Consider the following 18,341-nt stretch of genomic DNA (forward strand, 5'->3'; position numbering starts at 1 on the left):
TAAGTTTCAGCTGTACATTTTAACAGTAAGGCATATATATATTTACACTGTGTGTTCACCTCCCATAGTTAGATTTCTTTTGTTACCACATATTTGACCCCCCCCTTACCCCGTCTACCTTCCCTCACCCTCCTCCCCTCTGGTAACCACTAGTCTATTGATTTTCAACTTTTTCTGTCTAGCTAATTTCGCTTAGCATGATTATCTTGAGGTCCATCCATGTTGTCGCAAATGGCAGTATTTCATCTCTTCTTATGGCTGAATAATAGCCCAGTGTATATATGTACCACAGCTTCTTTAGCCAATATCTATCATAGGACACTTCAGTTGCTTCCATGTCATGGCCAATGTGAATAATGCTGCTATGAACATCGGTGTGCAAATATCTTTTTGGATATGGGTTTTCAAGTCTTTGGGGTAAATACCCAGTAGAGGGATTGCTGGATCATATGGTAGATCAATTTTTAGTTTTTTTGAGGAACCTCCATACTGTTTTCCATAGTGGCTGTACCAATTTGCAATCCCATCAGCAGTGTATGAAGGTTCCTTTTATTCCACATCCTCTCCAACATTTATTACTTGTCCTGTTTATTATAGCTATTCTAACAGATGTGAGATGGTATCTCATTGTGGTTTTGATTTGCATTTCCCTAATAGCAATGTTGAGCATCTTTTCATATATTTGTTGGCCGTTTATATGTCCTCTGGGGAGAAGTGTCTGTTCAGGTCCTCTTCCCATTTTTTGATTGGATCATTTGTGTTTTTTGTTGTCATTGAGTTGTATGAGTTCTTTGTCATATTTTGGATATTAGGCCCTCATTGGAGGTGTTGCTTGCAAATATATTTTCCTAATCGGATGGTCGTCTCTTTCCTTGTTGACAATTTCTTTTGCTGAGCAGTAGCTTTTTAGTTTGGCCTAGTCCCATTCATTTATTTTTGCTTTTTCTTCCCTTGCCTTTGAGGCCAAATTCATAAAAATCCTCTTTAAGTCCATGGTCCATAAGTTTAGTCCCTATGTTTTCTTCTATGCATTTTATTGTTTCAGGTCTTATATTTAGATCCTTAATCCATTTTGAGTTAATTTTGGCATATGGTGATAGACAACAATCTAATTTCATTCTTTCGCAGATGGCCTTCCAGTTTTCCCAGTACCATTTATTGAAGAGGCTTTTCTTTCTCCACTGTATGTTTTTGGCTTTTTTTTTGGTCAAAAATTACTTGCCTATATATATATATAGGTTTACTTCTGGGCTCTTGATTCTGTTCCACTGGTCCATGTATCTGTTTTCTGCCAATACCATGCCATTTTGATTATTGTCACTTTATAGTATAACAGTACAGTTTTATAAAACCTTTAGCCCCTGAGAAGTGCCTCTGGGGGGTTTTTGATACTCTTTTTCCTAATATATAGTTGTCATGTAATTGTTATGTTTATTAAAATGGAGTAAGGAAAAGAATTAACAGAACCAATCTTGCTTGCAGTAATTCTCAAGGTTATAATTTGACCCCACCATCGCTAGAGATTTTTAGAGCCTGTCTCTGCTACTTCCAGGCTGAGGCGAAGTTATCTGTGAGGGGAGTAGGCCGCCTGCTCGGTCACACTCACCTTCACAGCAAAGTCGTGAGGAAGCGGCCCAGAGTAGCCCCGAGGAGCCTGCTGCAGAGGAGACTTTGGAAAGGCAGGGATGCTCATGGGTTCTATTTTGTCACAGCAAACAAAGGAAAAGGACATAATGTGCCTTTCGTACATGTGTTTGGAAAGACTTGGAATCCCTTTGGAAGTTTCAGATTCATCTTCAGACACAGCTTTGAAAAATTAATCCATGAGGTGTGGAAATATTTTCCAGCCCTTCGCCTGAAATAAATGGTTCTGTCAACGTTAGTGTGTTAAGAGAAAGTTTCCTTTAGCGCATATCTCTTAAATCTCCTAGGCTGCTCAGAGGCAGAAGCACTTTCGCATCTTTCATGGTGCAGCTGTTTTTTAAACTTTTTGAGGGAGAAGGTGAATATTTTATTTAATCTGTCTCGGTTCGCTGAGCTTCTTGGGTCTGTGTTTTGTTGTTTTTCATTAATTTGGGGAAATTCTTAGCCATTACTTCTTTAAATATACGTGTTGCCTTGTCTCCCACCCCGTCTTGGAACCCCAGTTCCGGGCATGTTGGGACATTCGATATCGTTCTGTAGTTCTTGGATGCCCTGTTCTGTTTTCTTCCACTCTTTTTTCTCTTTGCATTTTGGTTTGGATCATTTCTTTTTCTATTTCCAAGTTCACTATTTATTTTTACCCTCTGCTGTATGTAAATATAAGCCTGTCAAAGGAATTCTTTATCTATGATACATTTTTTTATTTCCGGCATTTTCATTTTACTGTTTTTTATAGTTCCAGTCTCTACTGAAAATTCCCTTCTATTTATGTAAGTTGTTTACCTTTTTCACTAGATTCTTTAACATATTAATTACAGTCGTCTTAAGGTCCTAATAGTTCTGACATCTTGGTCAGCTTTGGGTCTGGTTCTGTTGGCAGCTTCATATTATGACAGTGGATTGTTTTCTCTTGTTTGGGGTTTTTCCCTGGTAAATTTCGATTGAATGATGGACATTCTGTCTAGAAAAACAAGAGACTAAGGTAAATGTCATGTCCAGAAATAGACAAATCTCTTCTGTCAGGCCATTACTGCAGGAGGTTGATTCAGTCTAGTTGGTAATTGCGGTGGGTTTGGATTTTTCTGTTGCTACACTTGACCTTCACACCACAGACTTCAGATGCTGCCAGTGGTCAGATGCGGCTACTGTTGCGGCTGATTCTGTTATTAGCGTGGGGCCTGAGGTTCTGAGGTTTTTCTGAGTTCCCACCTCACCCTCTGCTCTTAGCAGGCCCTGCTATAGAGGAAGCCTTTCCCTCCTCAGTGATTCTTTCGCTGCCTGTAGGCTCTTGGTGGGGGCAGTGAAATCCTCCCTTCTTCTGGTCCAGCCTCAGGCTCAGGCAGGTTCATTCGCATGGGCCTTGGAAGTGGGGCTTTCTCCGTGTTCCTGCTTCTTCCCCCTGGGGCTGCTGTATTTCTGCTCTTTAATCTGAGGTGGGGGGAGGGTGTCTTGAGTCAGAGTTTCCCGCTCCTCCTTTAGTGGTAGCTGACCTCTGCTTTGTGTCAGTGCAGGATCCTGACCCGAGTAAGTTTTTTGCTTGTCCTCCAGAGACAGATGGCTTTTGCTTCCGCTCCTCCCATATGGCAGTGCACCTTTGTCTGGGATTTTGCTGGAGAGGGTGTCCTGCCCCTCTCAGAGCAGCAGAGGCTCTTGCATCAACCCTCCCCAGTGGCAGGCTGCCTTTCCTCTCCTCTCCCAGGGGCGGGGGATCTCTGAGAGGACCTTGGGGACAGGAGGGTTTTCACCACTCCCCCAGCAGTTTAAGGCTTTTGCTTTGGATGGAAAAAAAAAGTCCCAGAAGTGTGCAGGGTTTTGTATCTGTGTGCTGTGGGGAGGACTCTCTTTGGGTTCCTTACCTGTTCCAGTCTTTCTCAAGAACATCCAGCAGAAAAGAGCTTGCAAGTAAACGCAGACTTCCTTTGTGCCTGGAGGTTCCAGACTGTGTTGCTTGCTCGCACTCATTTTTAAGAATTCTTCAAAATTTTAGCTGTTTTCTTTGGCCGCTTCTGTGGCAGCCACCTCTGCCTTCTGTGCTCTTCCAAAGCTGAAATAATTTGTGTGTCCCATCGCTCCCGGAGGAGCTTGTCACGCTTTGAAATTTGGTTTTCCTCCCTCAAATCCACTTCCTCCATCCCTCACCTTTTAAAATTCTGTATGTTAGATGCAGTCATTATTACTAAATGATGATTTGCCTCTTTAACCTTGTGGATCGGAACTTGGAAAATTTGGAAAGTTCTGTGAGACCCTAGTGGTGCCTGTGAGGCAGTGTTGTTAAGTGGATTTGTTCTTTCCACAAACGTTTGACTGCCTCCTCTTTGACAGGCACCGTGCTAGAGGCTGGGAGTTCAGAGTGAGCAAAACCAGATGTATTCCCACGCTTATGGTTTCTGGAGCAGTATCTTCTTCCTTGGAAGCTTAGAGATTAAGCTAGAAGGCACATGTTATTGGTTGCGATACTTGTCATTATAAAGTCCTGTCAAACTCCTACTTGATGTATTTTTATTATTTCTAACTCTATTCTCTGACCAGTTGGATTTCTCAACTGTCTTCAAGCATCGAGAGGGACGGAGTGTAACATTGGGATCCCATTCTGTCTCTCCTCCTCCCCTTTCCTCATTCCCACCCCCAAAAGTGTTGAAGATATTTTAATGTTAGTGACAAAGACCCTAAAAGGACAGGATGGACGTACGTGTTGAGGAGAGAGCTAACATTTTCTGATTGTTCCGCACTAGCACTGAGCAAAGAGCTTCACGAACCTCATCTCCTTGAATCGTCACAACTTCATGAGATACGTGGTATGATACATCTGTAGCCTGCAGATTCAAAAAACAAGAGAGGTTAAGGAATTTGAAATTGCGCACGATGCTCATAGCCATGGTTCTTTCTGCTGTACCGCACGGGCTTCCTTTAAACACTTGTTATTGCTGATCCTGTTGGCTTTATGTTACTGAAAATCAAAGAAATTAAGCACGTTTAATTGATGGATAATCTGAAGTAGCAGTTTCAATTCAGTTTGAAGTACCTACGTTTTAAGTTGGCCCTACTCTTGCCCTTTATGAGTTTTTTATTCTTGTGTTTGAAAGCGTCATAGGAACTTTATAGTTCCTATGCTTTGAAACCTACATGTTTTACAAAATTATGGTGGTGCCCATTTAATGAAAGGTTAAATGCTTTGTTCTCGATGATAATGGTATGACCAGTAACACATGTGACTTAGCTCTTCAACTGTGTAGCTTCCACTGTGTACAGGGACTGGAGAATTTGTATAGCTGCTGTAGAATCCCTCGTTCAAACTTTCAGATAGAGATAAATGTGGCCCATGTTTTAGGAGGAAAAAAACCCAAAACATACTAAACTTTTGCGTTTGCTCACTGGATGAGAACCGTGATGCTTTCGGGGATTGCCAGTGTAGCTGAAAACTCCTTCCTCTGTGGACAAGCGGCTGACACCACATCCTGGAAGAGCTGCAAATTATAATGCCTTCTAAACACTTCAAGGTGTTATAGAGGTTCTGCAGAAACAATTAAGCCTGAGAAGTTCGTGTATCCTCGGGCTGAGACACTTGAGTTATGATTATTAGCAAAGCTTGCTTCTTTTCCAAGTGATTCTCAATTTGGTGGACAGGGTGAGATGATTTGAAACATCTTAAATTAGAAGTTCTGTCCTACAGTTGTGCCCTTGGCTGGTATTCTAGGTGGATTTGTTTCTTATAAATCCCAAAGGCTGCTGTCTCCACTCTGATTAAAGGTGAGCATAAAGCTTTGAAATGCTTGAATGCGGTTTGATTCGAATATGATTTAAAATAAAAGGTGATGGATCCATTTGGCTAGAAAGGCCGGTAAAAATTTAGGATGTGTGTATTTAAGCTTCTTAGTGAATTTTTACACCTTTCAGTTTCTTGAAAAAGGACCATTTCGTAAAACTTACTATGTGCTAGTACTCTTAATTCTCTAGAAAGGAGTGGGGAAAGGTCTGAATTTAGAGTTAAGATTCATATGTTTGAGTCGTGACTCTGCTACTTAACATCTTTGTATCTCACATATAAATTGAAATTCGTATCTGCCTCACATAAGGGATGAGCTGGTTATAAAGAGTAATGAGATCATGAGTTCAAAAGTGCTTTGCAGCAGATAAAATATTCTGACATTTGCAAAGATGCTAATAATAATAATAATAATAAATAATAATAATAATAAAATAGCCAGTTTCTACACTCAAAGAACTCATCATCTCGCTGGAGAGAGAAAAATGTCATCTGAAATAACAGTAAAGCAATTATAGAACAGTATATAACAGAAATAACTTGTAAGATAAAGGCTGTAAGTGCTATGGGATTTCATAGTAAGGAGAGATTGTTGATATTTGGGGTGATCAGTTATGGTTTCACAGAGAAGGTAAATTTTTTCAGGTCTCAAATTGTAAATATTTTGACTAGAAGAGGGGAAGGAAAGCAGCGACCTGAATTTAAGCAGGAATGAAATTCGAGTGAGTAGGGTGTATCTGAGAAGCAGCAGCAGGCAGCCAGCAGGCCCCCAGGCTGTACCCATCTGGGAAGCTACAGGACAGCTTCAGTCAGATGGCCTTGGAGGCTAAATCTGTTTCAGCTTTTCATTGAGTAGGACAAATTCTCATCGTAATGCTTTTGCCTTTTTCATGTAATTAGTCAAAAGAATAGTTGTCACATAACTCAGAAATTATCCTGGGCTTTAATGAATAAAGAGGACTTGCCCAGCAAACAGAACCAAAGTTGGCAAGTCAAAACCAGAAAGTGTCTTTTTCTTCCACCTCTCTTGGTTACGCTTCCAATTTCCTCATGTTAAATTTTCATACTTTCACCCTCTTGTGTAAATCCTAATAGCCTCTGATTTCGAGTGGAATTATAAGTCTGAACAAAGCTGTGGAGAGGTCATCTAGGTCAGCATCCTGCTTTGGCTAGGAAACTAGTTTAAACTCTGCTTGGATAAGAAACTGTCCTCTTTCAAAAGACTGTATTGAACGAGGACAGAGTAACTGATATTGAAGTAACCCTCTTGCCAAAAAGAGAAAAAGAAGTATAAAAGCTTATGAAAATAAATAAAACAAGAGTTTAGAGGCATTGAAGAACAACCAGTACAGTCAGTACTTGAGGGACTAAGCATGATTCCCGAGAGAAGGGAAGCGCATTGAGGCAAGCTGTATTTTCACTATAGTTTTTTCCCTGTGGGCGTGTTCTAATTCACAGTACATGAGTGTGGAGTCCTAGCAGAAAGCAGCAGACCCACAAGGCTGAGAGGTTGGAGTTAGGGGCTATGAAAGTATCTGGGATTTAAAGGACAGAACCCAAGGAAAAAGGGGACTGCAGGGAAGTAAGCAGAAAGCAGGCAATCTTCCCTTGAGGTGTTTGCCAGCTTCTAAGATGCACACGATCAGAGCAAGACTCCCAGAATCCCTGCAGAAAGAAGCAGCTGGAAGCCTAACAAGCTGTGTAAACATTCCGACAACCATATCTAGTGCTGATGAGATAAAGATTGTGTTCAAGGCCCGCCAAGCTGGAGGGGTCATGGTAAATAACCAAAGCTTTAACTGAAGGCTCCAGGGAGCCCTACCTTAAGAGTAAGGGAAAGCTGGGAAATGTTGGCCCTAACAAAACTTAAAACTAACTACCAACAGGGTTAAAGTGGTCCAATTGCATTCAGTGAGAATATATTACAATTTTAAGAAGAAGATAATCTAGATCACCCAGAACGTCTACAGTTTTTAATACAGAATGTCTAGCATCAAATAAAAAATGAAGAGGCATGCTAGAAATTGAAACCAAATAACCAAAATGAAAAGAAAAAAACAGATAATAGAAAGAGACCTACAGGTGATTCAGATACTGGAATTATCAGTCAGGAACTATGTTCAGTAAGTATAAAAAATGGAGAATTTAAAAAAAAAAAATCTTTTTAAAAAGTCAAATGGAAATTCTGGCACTGAAAAATATAAGAACGAAATTAAGAATTCAGTACATGGCTTTAAGACACACATGCACAAACAAGAGAGGATTATTGGACCATAGAGAAAATTGGTAGAAAATACCCAGATTGGAGCACAGAGAGGAAAAATACAGAAAATAGAATAAGAGATCTATGGGACACAGTGAAAACATTTCATATATGTGTATTTATAGCCCTAGAAGAAGAGAATGTGACAACCAATATTTAAAGAAATATTGGCTGAGAAATTTCTGAAAACAGTGAAAGACATCAAACCATAGCTTGAACAAGGTCTGTACTCCTTAGTGGAATAAGTGCAGAGTCATACTTAGGCACATCATGTTAAATTTCTGTAAGCCAAAGACAGAGAAAGCTTAAACGCAGTCAGAAACAAAAGGTATGTTACCACAAGGAGCACCAGTAAGGCCGACAGCTGACTTATTAGCAATTATAGGATGAAGCCAAAAGACAATGAAGTTGTATCTTAAATGTGCTGGGAAAAAGATGGCTAGCCTAGAATTCTCTACTCAGCAAATGTATCCTTCCAAAACGAATGTGTGGGGAAAAAACTTTCAAACAAATAAAAACAGAGAGCTTTTGCTGTCAACTGGCCTTCAGCAAAAACAACAACAATAACAAGTTCTTCGAGCAGCAGGAAGATAATTTGAGATGGAAGCTCAGCTGTATATGAAGAATACCATAAAAAGAAATTGTATGATAAATATAAGTGAAAATTTACTTTTTAAATCAATAATAGTGATGTCTTACGGGATTTAAAATATGTAGAAGAAAAATATTTGCTACTAATAGCACAACAGATGGGAGAGGCTAAAGAGAGGTTCTGAAATTGTTTGGTACGTTGTAAAATTACTAACTTGAAGTATAATATAAATCAATGATGCTTACTTTAATTGCTTAGATGGCTACTAAAAGAATAACAAGACCAAAGAACCAGTAAGCTCATGAAGAAAAAAACGTGGGGTAATAATAAAATTTGTTTGATCGATTCCGAAGGCAAGAAAGAAATAAAGGAACAAAGAACAGTTGAAACAAGTAGAATGATCACACATTTAAACCCAGTCACATCAATAATCACATGAGGTATAAATGGGACTATATATACAATTGGAAGCCAAAGATTTTTGGATTTAATAAAGTATTAAAATCCATTCATATTCCTCTTACAAGAGACAATCTTGAGACAAGCCTTGAGGACACAAGTTTGAAAGTAAAAGTGTGGAAATAAACTTACATGCATGCATATGCGTATACACACACAGGCAGAAAAAAATCAGTAAAGATTTAGAATATTTAAATAGCACTAATAATCAACTTACTCTACTTGACAATTATAGAACATTATACTCATCAACTTCAGAATACACTTTTTACAAGACATCTAGATTATTTACAAAAGTAAACAATGTGCTGGGCCATAAATCAAGTTTAAATAAATTACAAAGCATTGAAATAATACGTATAAATCAAGTTTAAATAAATTACAAGTATTGAAATAATACTGTATGTTCTCTGACCACAGTGCAATCAAAGTAGAAATCTGTAACACATAAATAGAAATTCCTCAAATGTTTAGAAATTAAACAATATACTTCTAAAATGAGTCAAAGAAGATATCACAATAGAAATTAGACTTTTAACCTGAATTATAATAAAAATATATAAATGTGTGAGATGCATTTAAAATAGTGACCTCTCTTGGTTACGCTTCCAATTTCCTCATGTTAAATTTTCATACTTTCACCCTCTTGTGTAAATCCTAATAGCCTCTGATTTCGAGTGGAATTATAAGTCTGAACAAAGCTGTGGAGAGGTCATCTAGGTCAGCATCCTGCTTTGGCTAGGAAACTAGTTTAAACTCTGCTTGGATAAGAAACTGTCCTCTTTCAAAAGACTATTGAACGAGGACAGAGTAACTGATATTGAAGTAACCCTCTTGCCAAAAAGAGAAAAAGAAGTATAAAAGCTTATGAAAATAAATAAAACAAGAGTTTAGAGGCATTGAAGAACAACCAGTACAGTCAGTACTTGAGGGACTAAGCATGATTCCCGAGAGAAGGGAAGCGCATTGAGGCAAGCTGTATTTTCACTATAGTTTTTTCCCTGTGGGCGTGTTCTAATTCACAGTACATGAGTGTGGAGTCCTAGCAGAAAGCAGCAGACCCACAAGGCTGAGAGGTTGGAGTTAGGGGCTATGAAAGTATCTGGGATTTAAAGGACAGAACCCAAGGAAAAAGGGGACTGCAGGGAAGTAAGCAGAAAGCAGGCAATCTTCCCTTGAGGTGTTTGCCAGCTTCTAAGATGCACACGATCAGAGCAAGACTCCCAGAATCCCTGCAGAAAGAAGCAGCTGGAAGCCTAACAAGCTGTGTAAACATTCCGACAACCATATCTAGTGCTGATGAGATAAAGATTGTGTTCAAGGCCCGCCAAGCTGGAGGGGTCATGGTAAATAACCAAAGCTTTAACTGAAGGCTCCAGGGAGCCCTACCTTAAGAGTAAGGGAAAGCTGGGAAATGTTGGCCCTAACAAAACTTAAAACTAACTACCAACAGGGTTAAAGTGGTCCAATTGCATTCAGTGAGAATATATTACAATTTTAAGAAGAAGATAATCTAGATCACCCAGAACGTCTACAGTTTTTAATACAGAATGTCTAGCATCAAATAAAAAATGAAGAGGCATGCTAGAAATTGAAACCAAATAACCAAAATGAAAAGAAAAAAACAGATAATAGAAAGAGACCTACAGGTGATTCAGATACTGGAATTATCAGTCAGGAACTATGTTCAGTAAGTATAAAAAATGGAGAATTTAAAAAAAAAAAATCTTTTTAAAAAGTCAAATGGAAATTCTGGCACTGAAAAATATAAGAACGAAATTAAGAATTCAGTACATGGCTTTAAGACACACATGCACAAACAAGAGAGGATTATTGGACCATAGAGAAAATTGGTAGAAAATACCCAGATTGGAGCACAGAGAGGAAAAATACAGAAAATAGAATAAGAGATCTATGGGACACAGTGAAAACATTTCATATATGTGTATTTATAGCCCTAGAAGAAGAGAATGTGACAACCAATATTTAAAGAAATATTGGCTGAGAAATTTCTGAAAACAGTGAAAGACATCAAACCATAGCTTGAACAAGGTCTGTACTCCTTAGTGGAATAAGTGCAGAGTCATACTTAGGCACATCATGTTAAATTTCTGTAAGCCAAAGACAGAGAAAGCTTAAACGCAGTCAGAAACAAAAGGTATGTTACCACAAGGAGCACCAGTAAGGCCGACAGCTGACTTATTAGCAATTATAGGATGAAGCCAAAAGACAATGAAGTTGTATCTTAAATGTGCTGGAAAAAAGATGGCTAGCCTAGAATTCTCTACTCAGCAAATGTATCCTTCCAAAACGAATGTGTGGGGAAAAAACTTTCAAACAAATAAAAACAGAGAGCTTTTGCTGTCAACTGGCCTTCAGCAAAAACAACAACAATAACAAGTTCTTCGAGCAGCAGGAAGATAATTTGAGATGGAAGCTCAGCTGTATATGAAGAATACCATAAAAAGAAATTGTATGATAAATATAAGTGAAAATTTACTTTTTAAATCAATAATAGTGATGTCTTACGGGATTTAAAATATGTAGAAGAAAAATATTTGCTACTAATAGCACAACAGATGGGAGAGGCTAAAGAGAGGTTCTGAAATTGTTTGGTACGTTGTAAAATTACTAACTTGAAGTATAATATAAATCAATGATGCTTACTTTAATTGCTTAGATGGCTACTAAAAGAATAACAAGACCAAAGAACCAGTAAGCTCATGAAGAAAAAAACGTGGGGTAATAATAAAATTTGTTTGATCGATTCCGAAGGCAAGAAAGAAATAAAGGAACAAAGAACAGTTGAAACAAGTAGAATGATCACACATTTAAACCCAGTCACATCAATAATCACATGAGGTATAAATGGGACTATATATACAATTGGAAGCCAAAGATTTTTGGATTTAATAAAGTATTAAAATCCATTCATATTCCTCTTACAAGAGACAATCTTGAGACAAGCCTTGAGGACACAAGTTTGAAAGTAAAAGTGTGGAAATAAACTTACATGCATGCATATACGTATACACACACAGGCAGAAAAAAATCAGTAAAGATTTAGAATATTTAAATAGCACTAATAATCAACTTACTCTACTTGACAATTATAGAACATTATACTCATCAACTTCAGAATACACTTTTTACAAGACATCTAGATTATTTACAAAAGTAAACAATGTGCTGGGCCATAAATCAAGTTTAAATAAATTACAAAGCATTGAAATAATACATATAAATCAAGTTTAAATAAATTACAAGTATTGAAATAATACTGTATGTTCTCTGACCACAGTGCAATCAAAGTAGAAATCTGTAACACATAAATAGAAATTCCTCAAATGTTTAGAAATTAAACAATATACTTCTAAAATGAGTCAAAGAAGATATCACAATAGAAATTAGACTATTTTAACCTGAATTGTAATAAAAATATATAAATGTGTGAGATGCATTTAAAATAGTGCACAGAAGTAAATTTATAGCTTTAAATGCATACATTAGAAACAAAGAAAGATTGAAATTATCTAAACTTCAATCTCAAGAAACTAAAAGCAAGATAAGTAAAAGTCTCCCAAAATAGAAGAAATAATAAAAATAATAGCAAAAATGAACAAAATAGAGAAAATATATGATAAAATCAACAAAACCAAAAAATGTTTTTTTGAGAAGATTAATAAACATGATAAACCTCTAATAAGATTGGTCAAGTACAAAGAGAAAATACAGATTATCAGTATCAGGAATGAGAAGTGTATTACTTTAGATTCCATAGGCATTAAAAAGACAACACACTTTTAGTTTAATAAATTTAACAATTTAGATGAAATAAATATGTTCCTTGAAAAATACTACTTACAAAACACATGCACATAAAGATATATGCATAATCCTATATTTATGATTTGAAATCTTTAATCCACAAGTTAAAACCTTCACACACTAAGGAACACCTAGCTCAGATGGCTTTTTGATGAATTCTTCTAAACCGTTTAAGGAAGAAATAATGCTAATCTTGCATAAAATTCCTCAAGGAATAGAAAACGGGGAACACTTTTCAACTCATTTTATGAGGTCAGCATAATCTTGATGTCAAAAGCTGATTTAAATATTATAAGTGTTGAGCAAAAGAAGACAGAAAAGAGTAAATATCGTTCGATTCCATTTGTATGAAATTCAGTAATTGGCAAAATAGAAATCAGAACGATTTACTCTTAGAAGGGTGAGATACTGGGAAGCAGCATAAGGGAATCTTGAGGGCTGGAATGTTCTGTATCTTTATCTTAGCCGTAGTAATAAACATATGTACATATGTAAAAATTCATTGAGCTGTACACTTAAGATTTGTGCCTTTACTGTATGTATGTTATAACTAAAAAAAAGATTGTAAACTTGCTCTGGTATAACTATGACGTTTTCACCATCACATTTCTCTCATGTCTACATCAAATCCAGCGTGCACTTCCCTTGCTCACATTCTGCTTGATAAATGCACACTTGTGATGGAGCAAGCGTGAACAGCAGGGAGTATTTGCTGTAGGCTCCCCGCTTTGGGGGAATAAAGGAATTACCCAGCCCTGGAGTTGGGTGTGATAGAGCATCTAGTTCTTACACTGTTTCGCTTGCTCACTTAATACAGTGTCGGTTCCTTCCCAGGCACGGTGGTTCTGGGATGCGTACTTCCAGTCCATCAAAGCCATTGCCCTGGCCACCCTGCAGATTATCAACGACCGGATCTATCCATACGCTGCCATCTCCTATGAAGAATGGAACGACCCTCCGGCCGTGGTGAGTGAATTCCAGTGCTAGTAGCCACGTCAGACGCAGTCCAGCTGTTAGGATGGGACAAAGTAAAATGTACTGAATTTGTAAAGGTTATTTCAATTCTAAGATGAAAGTGTGCTGTTCTACTTGGGGTCTGATAAGGCCAGCTTAATTTTGAAATGATGACAAGAGTAGGATATACAGAAGCTGCAGCTTCTAGTTTGTTTCAGATGTGCTTGGGAAGGCAGTATGTTTATTTATTGCAGAGCTAAATGGGGAGGCCTGGGTATTCTTGGAAATCAAAGACTTCCTGATGATTTTTGCAGTTGTAGTGCTTAGAACTCTTGAAAAGATTCTGTAAACTACTTACTAATAATAGTTTATATTTTAAGCGCTCTCTGCTAGGGATCATGCTAATCTATTTACATGGATTATTTCAATTAAGATTTCCAGTACCCCATGAGGAAAATAATCAGCAAAGGTGGTCTAGAGGCATTATGGATTGCCAGTCACTTTCTCACTATGGCTGAAGCCCCTGGTATTTCTTTCAGAGAGATGAGGTGCTCAGATGCTGCTTTCAGGGCTTCTTGAACGAGTCACAAGGCCCTTGTGGCATTGTAGGGATCGTGGAGCTGCCAGACCTTCTATTTCACTGAAAATGCCTGAACCTCTGGGCTTGGCAGTTATTACTTCCTGGCCGCGGTGGAGCACACCTGGCTGTCTAGCTCACAGACCCCAAGGCTTTCGTAGAAGATAACTAGACTCCATTCTTCATTCCAATCATCGCGCTCTTCCTGGCCAGTCCTCCTTGCCTCTTGATTCTCTCTTCTCTCAGTAGTGCTGTATGCTGCCAGCGGGTTAATCTTCATATAGGATTCTCTTTCCCTCCCTTCCTCCTTTCCTCCCTTCTTCCTTCCCTCTCTTCCTCCAAACTCTATTAAGCGGTTACTGTGTGTCAGGCACTCCACCAGGTACTGGGAATGCAGAAAAAGAAACCAGTCCTTGCCCTCAGAGGAACTCTCCACTAACTTGGGAAGCCAGCAAGTAAGGCAATGACTGTGTGAGAAGTGCTGTAAGAGCTCGTGCCAGAGCCCCGGGGAGCACAGGGGAGGCACCTCCTGGTTGGGAGCGGTCAGGACACTTCCTGAAGAAGAGGTACCCGAGAAGTAAATATATGCTTAGGGTACAGTCAGATAAAACAACAACAAATACCTTTCTGTTTTGCTTGAAATAAAGTCTCCTTCTCTCCAGTCTCCTCCTTTGAATCCATTGCCAAAGGTAACCTTCTAGAATGTTTCTATTTACATATAAGCATAATTATGTGATTATAGAACACAAATGGGATCATGCTATGCACATTGTTCTGTTCCTTGCCTTTTTTACTTTAATAACAGATCATAGACTTATTTCCATTTCATTCTATATAGTATACAGTTGACCATCCATATCTGTGGGTTTGAATTCTGTGAGTTCTTGCATCTGCGTGTTCAACCAACTGCAGATCAGAAATATTTGGATAAAAAAATCCAAAAAGCAAAACTCGAAATTGCCAATGGTGAGCACCAAGTTGAATCTGCTCAAATGAAGTGATATGTAGGCATACCCTGCTGTAGCGTACGTGCAAATGTAGGTTATAGGCAAGGGACTTGTGGCAGGAGTGAAGGAAGTTTGCGAGGGAGAGGCAGAGCATGAAATCTGGAGAGGGCCCAGATCACGAAACACTTTGTATCTCTTGGAAGGTGTTGAGTGTTCTTTGTGGATAATAGGAAATCACTGAAACGTTTAAACAGGGGAGTAATATGTTAAGATTGTGTTTTGACTCAATCTGACATCAGTGTGGAGAACGGACAAGACTGGAGGCCAGAGACTATGTCAGGAATCCAGGTGAGACTTAAGAGAGGATAAATTTGAGCGATATCTGGGAGAATTGACTGTTCAAACTGGCAAATGAGGGAATTTAGGAAAACTGAGTTATATGGTGTTGTTTATCCAGATGGAGAACATGGGCACATGGGGGTGCTCGGTGAGGACGGTACTGGAGTCCACACTCGATGTGAGTGCAGGGCCTTCCCCAGTCTGGCCCCAGTCTGCCTTGTAGCAGGGGGTGCTGGATTTCTGGCAACCCAAGTCTGTCGTTCTTGCGAATACTCCACGCCTTTCCTTCTCTGTTGCCTTTGTGACTGTTGGTCTTCTTACTAAGGTGCCTTTCTTCACCAGTGCCTTTAACTGTCCACATTTTATCTAGATTTCAGTGGTCCGCTCATATGCTCCTTCCTTTATGAAGTTTTGCCAGATCCCCTGAGCAGGAAGTAATCTTTCCCCCTTGTAACTCTTAGAGCATATTATCCGCGTTTCTTTCCTGTCACTTAACATGTGTAGAAGTATAATTTCCTGTAAGATTTTAACCTTCTTAAGGGAATTTCTGAGCTATCTTCATTTTCCTCATAATACCTAGGACAGGTTGATTTGGACAGGAGGCCCTTGATAATGTAAAGGAGGGAAGGCCGAAGATCGGGATCCTAGGACTTGCGCCATCCGAGGCTCACTCACACACCAATGTGACATCCACCTGTTGGGAAGGTGGGGAAATTGATAAATTCTTTCTCATCTATAAAGCGGACATAACGAGACTCTCAGTGCCTAGCAAGTTGTGTAAACAAGTGAGAACCCAGGTCTTCTACCTGTAGATGATCTTGAATTGCTCGTGGAGTTTTAAGGGAGCCGTTGAGCCTCCTCCAGGCTGAAACATTTCCACTATTCCAAGCATGTGGTCCAAGCTCGAGACAAAGCATATCACATCTGTTCCTTTTCAGGAGAATTCATACAGGTGGGATGGTCATGACCCAGCCAGGAAGTATGGAAATAGTGAGACCTTATGCTGCACTTTCATCTAAAGCTCTGAGAAACATTTAATAAGGCTAAATGGTTGGAATTTTCATTCTCTGTCTGTCATAAGAATATAAAATAGGAGAAAACAGTACATGAAATTTTGCAGTTTTTGAGATAGATATGTTTTAATTCAGGACAAAATGGTCAAAGTGCTGGACTCTATCAATTTGGGAAAGAACATACATATAAAAAGCATAAATCTGGATATGCAATTGGAAAATATATTCTATATATTTTTCTTTAAGTCTTCCTTAAATAGTTATTTTTAGGGTAATTGAGTGTTTACCACATTTCTAGGCGCTCAGGCAATGAGAGCCCTGTTTTAAAGCTGTGGATTTTACATTCTGCATCTTCAGTGAAAGCAACTGACAGGGGCCTGAGTAGCACTGATTTATTTATAGTTGACTTTGCCCCTCCCCATCAGGAATGTTTAACCTACTGTAGATGTGATCGCTAAGAGTCCAACTTGCAGGGGAGTCTTCCCTCTAGATTCCATCAAATTGACAATTTCAGAGATCCCAAAGTGGGAGTAGGCGTGAATCTGGGTCAGTAAATCAAGGTATGGTCTGTTTTATTCAAAGGGCCTCCGGCCATGCACTAACCTCGCTCAGACTAGAGGGGGCAGGGGGAGAGCAGAGTCCTATTTTGGCCAGATGCAGCTGCCTTAGTTTAATGACCTATCCATGTGGATTAGGAAGACAGCGAGGGGTGGCCTTGCAGAAACCCAATGTTGGTGTCACCTGATGCTTTGCCATTCTCATCTGTAACCAGATAGGAGACTGATTACATTATGCATGTATGCCACACTCTCAAAACTTGAAAATGTTTGACAAAACTATTCATAAGCATAACTGTAAAGTAACAGATCTGTGTGGTATGGGGACATTGGCCCTTTGTTTTGAATCTCTTCTTTGGAAGGAATTCCTTACCACGTTAAGGTTCTTTATGAAGAGATGAGTTTGTTTTTATCATTAATTTTCATAGCTCCCCATGTCAAGGCTGCGTGTATTTTACTACATTTCAGTCTCTCCACGCTCTCATTTTTTTCCCCCTTTTTGCAGACATCAGCAAAACTTTATCATCTCCCCAGATGCCCAACACCCGTATCTCTCCTAACGTTAGTGTCACTTCTGGTCTCGCCCTGTGGCAGGCCTCGTCCCTACATCTGGGCCTTGCCCGTGTAGCTAGGGATCTCCTCGGACACCCTCCCCTGCCTCGCTTATGGGTCTCCGCCAGGTGTGAGTGTGTCTGGAGGACAGAGACTGAGCAAGTAAGCACTAAATGTGATATGAGATGGAGTGGGCCAAGCGCTGTGAATTTGTGCATTCCTGGCATTTGTTGACAAAACCATATTTTCTCAGCAATAATTGTTTAAAAGTATATGTAATATAGTCCTAAAGTTGTGTTGTAGAGTGGAATATTTTCCCATTATTTTTCTACAAGGTTTAAATAACCTTGTAGAAAAATAATGGGAAAATATTTTACAGATATGTCAAAATTTTATTTACCCAGTCCAGCTTGACAGTTTCCCCCCAAATTTGCTGCCATAGATAACACTAGTAAAAATACTCTGAATTTTTTTCTTTTCTATATTTGCCCATACCAGACCTAGAATAGAAAGAGAAGATAGATAGGAGGGGGAGGGGGAGGGGTCCCCTGGCCTTTGACAAAAATTGATGAGAAAAATGAGGGAAATAACTTAAAATGGATTATTGTACCCAGCATAAGAATGAATTTGAAAAATGAGAGCTTGTTCCTATGAAATCTTAGCAGGCGACTTAGCAGAAAGGCCTCAGACAAAGATTACGTCCTTACCTGGACTTCCTGTAAGCCTCAGTCCAAGTCCTGTTTTCAAAGACTTCTAGAAAGGGAGGGGATCGGGCCGAGTATCACGTAAGAGCCCTTGATTGGCAGTTACCACCCATGAGGAGCAGGAATCCGAGTTGTGGGTAAAATGTGGG

At 39.0% G+C, this 18,341-nt stretch overlaps 1 protein-coding gene across 1 annotated transcript in view; it reads left to right on the forward strand.

The window, feature by feature from the left end:
- Nucleotides 1–18,341, forward strand: part of EXT2 (exostosin glycosyltransferase 2) — a 129,985-nt gene that overhangs the window by 43,459 nt on the left and 68,185 nt on the right. Inside the window, exon 7 of the mRNA XM_023528792.1 lies at nt 13,384–13,515. Within this exon, the coding sequence (XP_023384560.1) occupies nt 13,384–13,515 (132 nt within the window). The remainder of the gene's footprint in view (nt 1–13,383; nt 13,516–18,341) is intronic.

The sequence above is a fragment of the Pteropus vampyrus genome, unplaced genomic scaffold, assembly GCF_000151845.1.
Source record: "Pteropus vampyrus isolate Shadow unplaced genomic scaffold, Pvam_2.0 Scaffold31, whole genome shotgun sequence".
Classification (NCBI taxonomy): domain Eukaryota; kingdom Metazoa; phylum Chordata; class Mammalia; order Chiroptera; family Pteropodidae; genus Pteropus; species Pteropus vampyrus.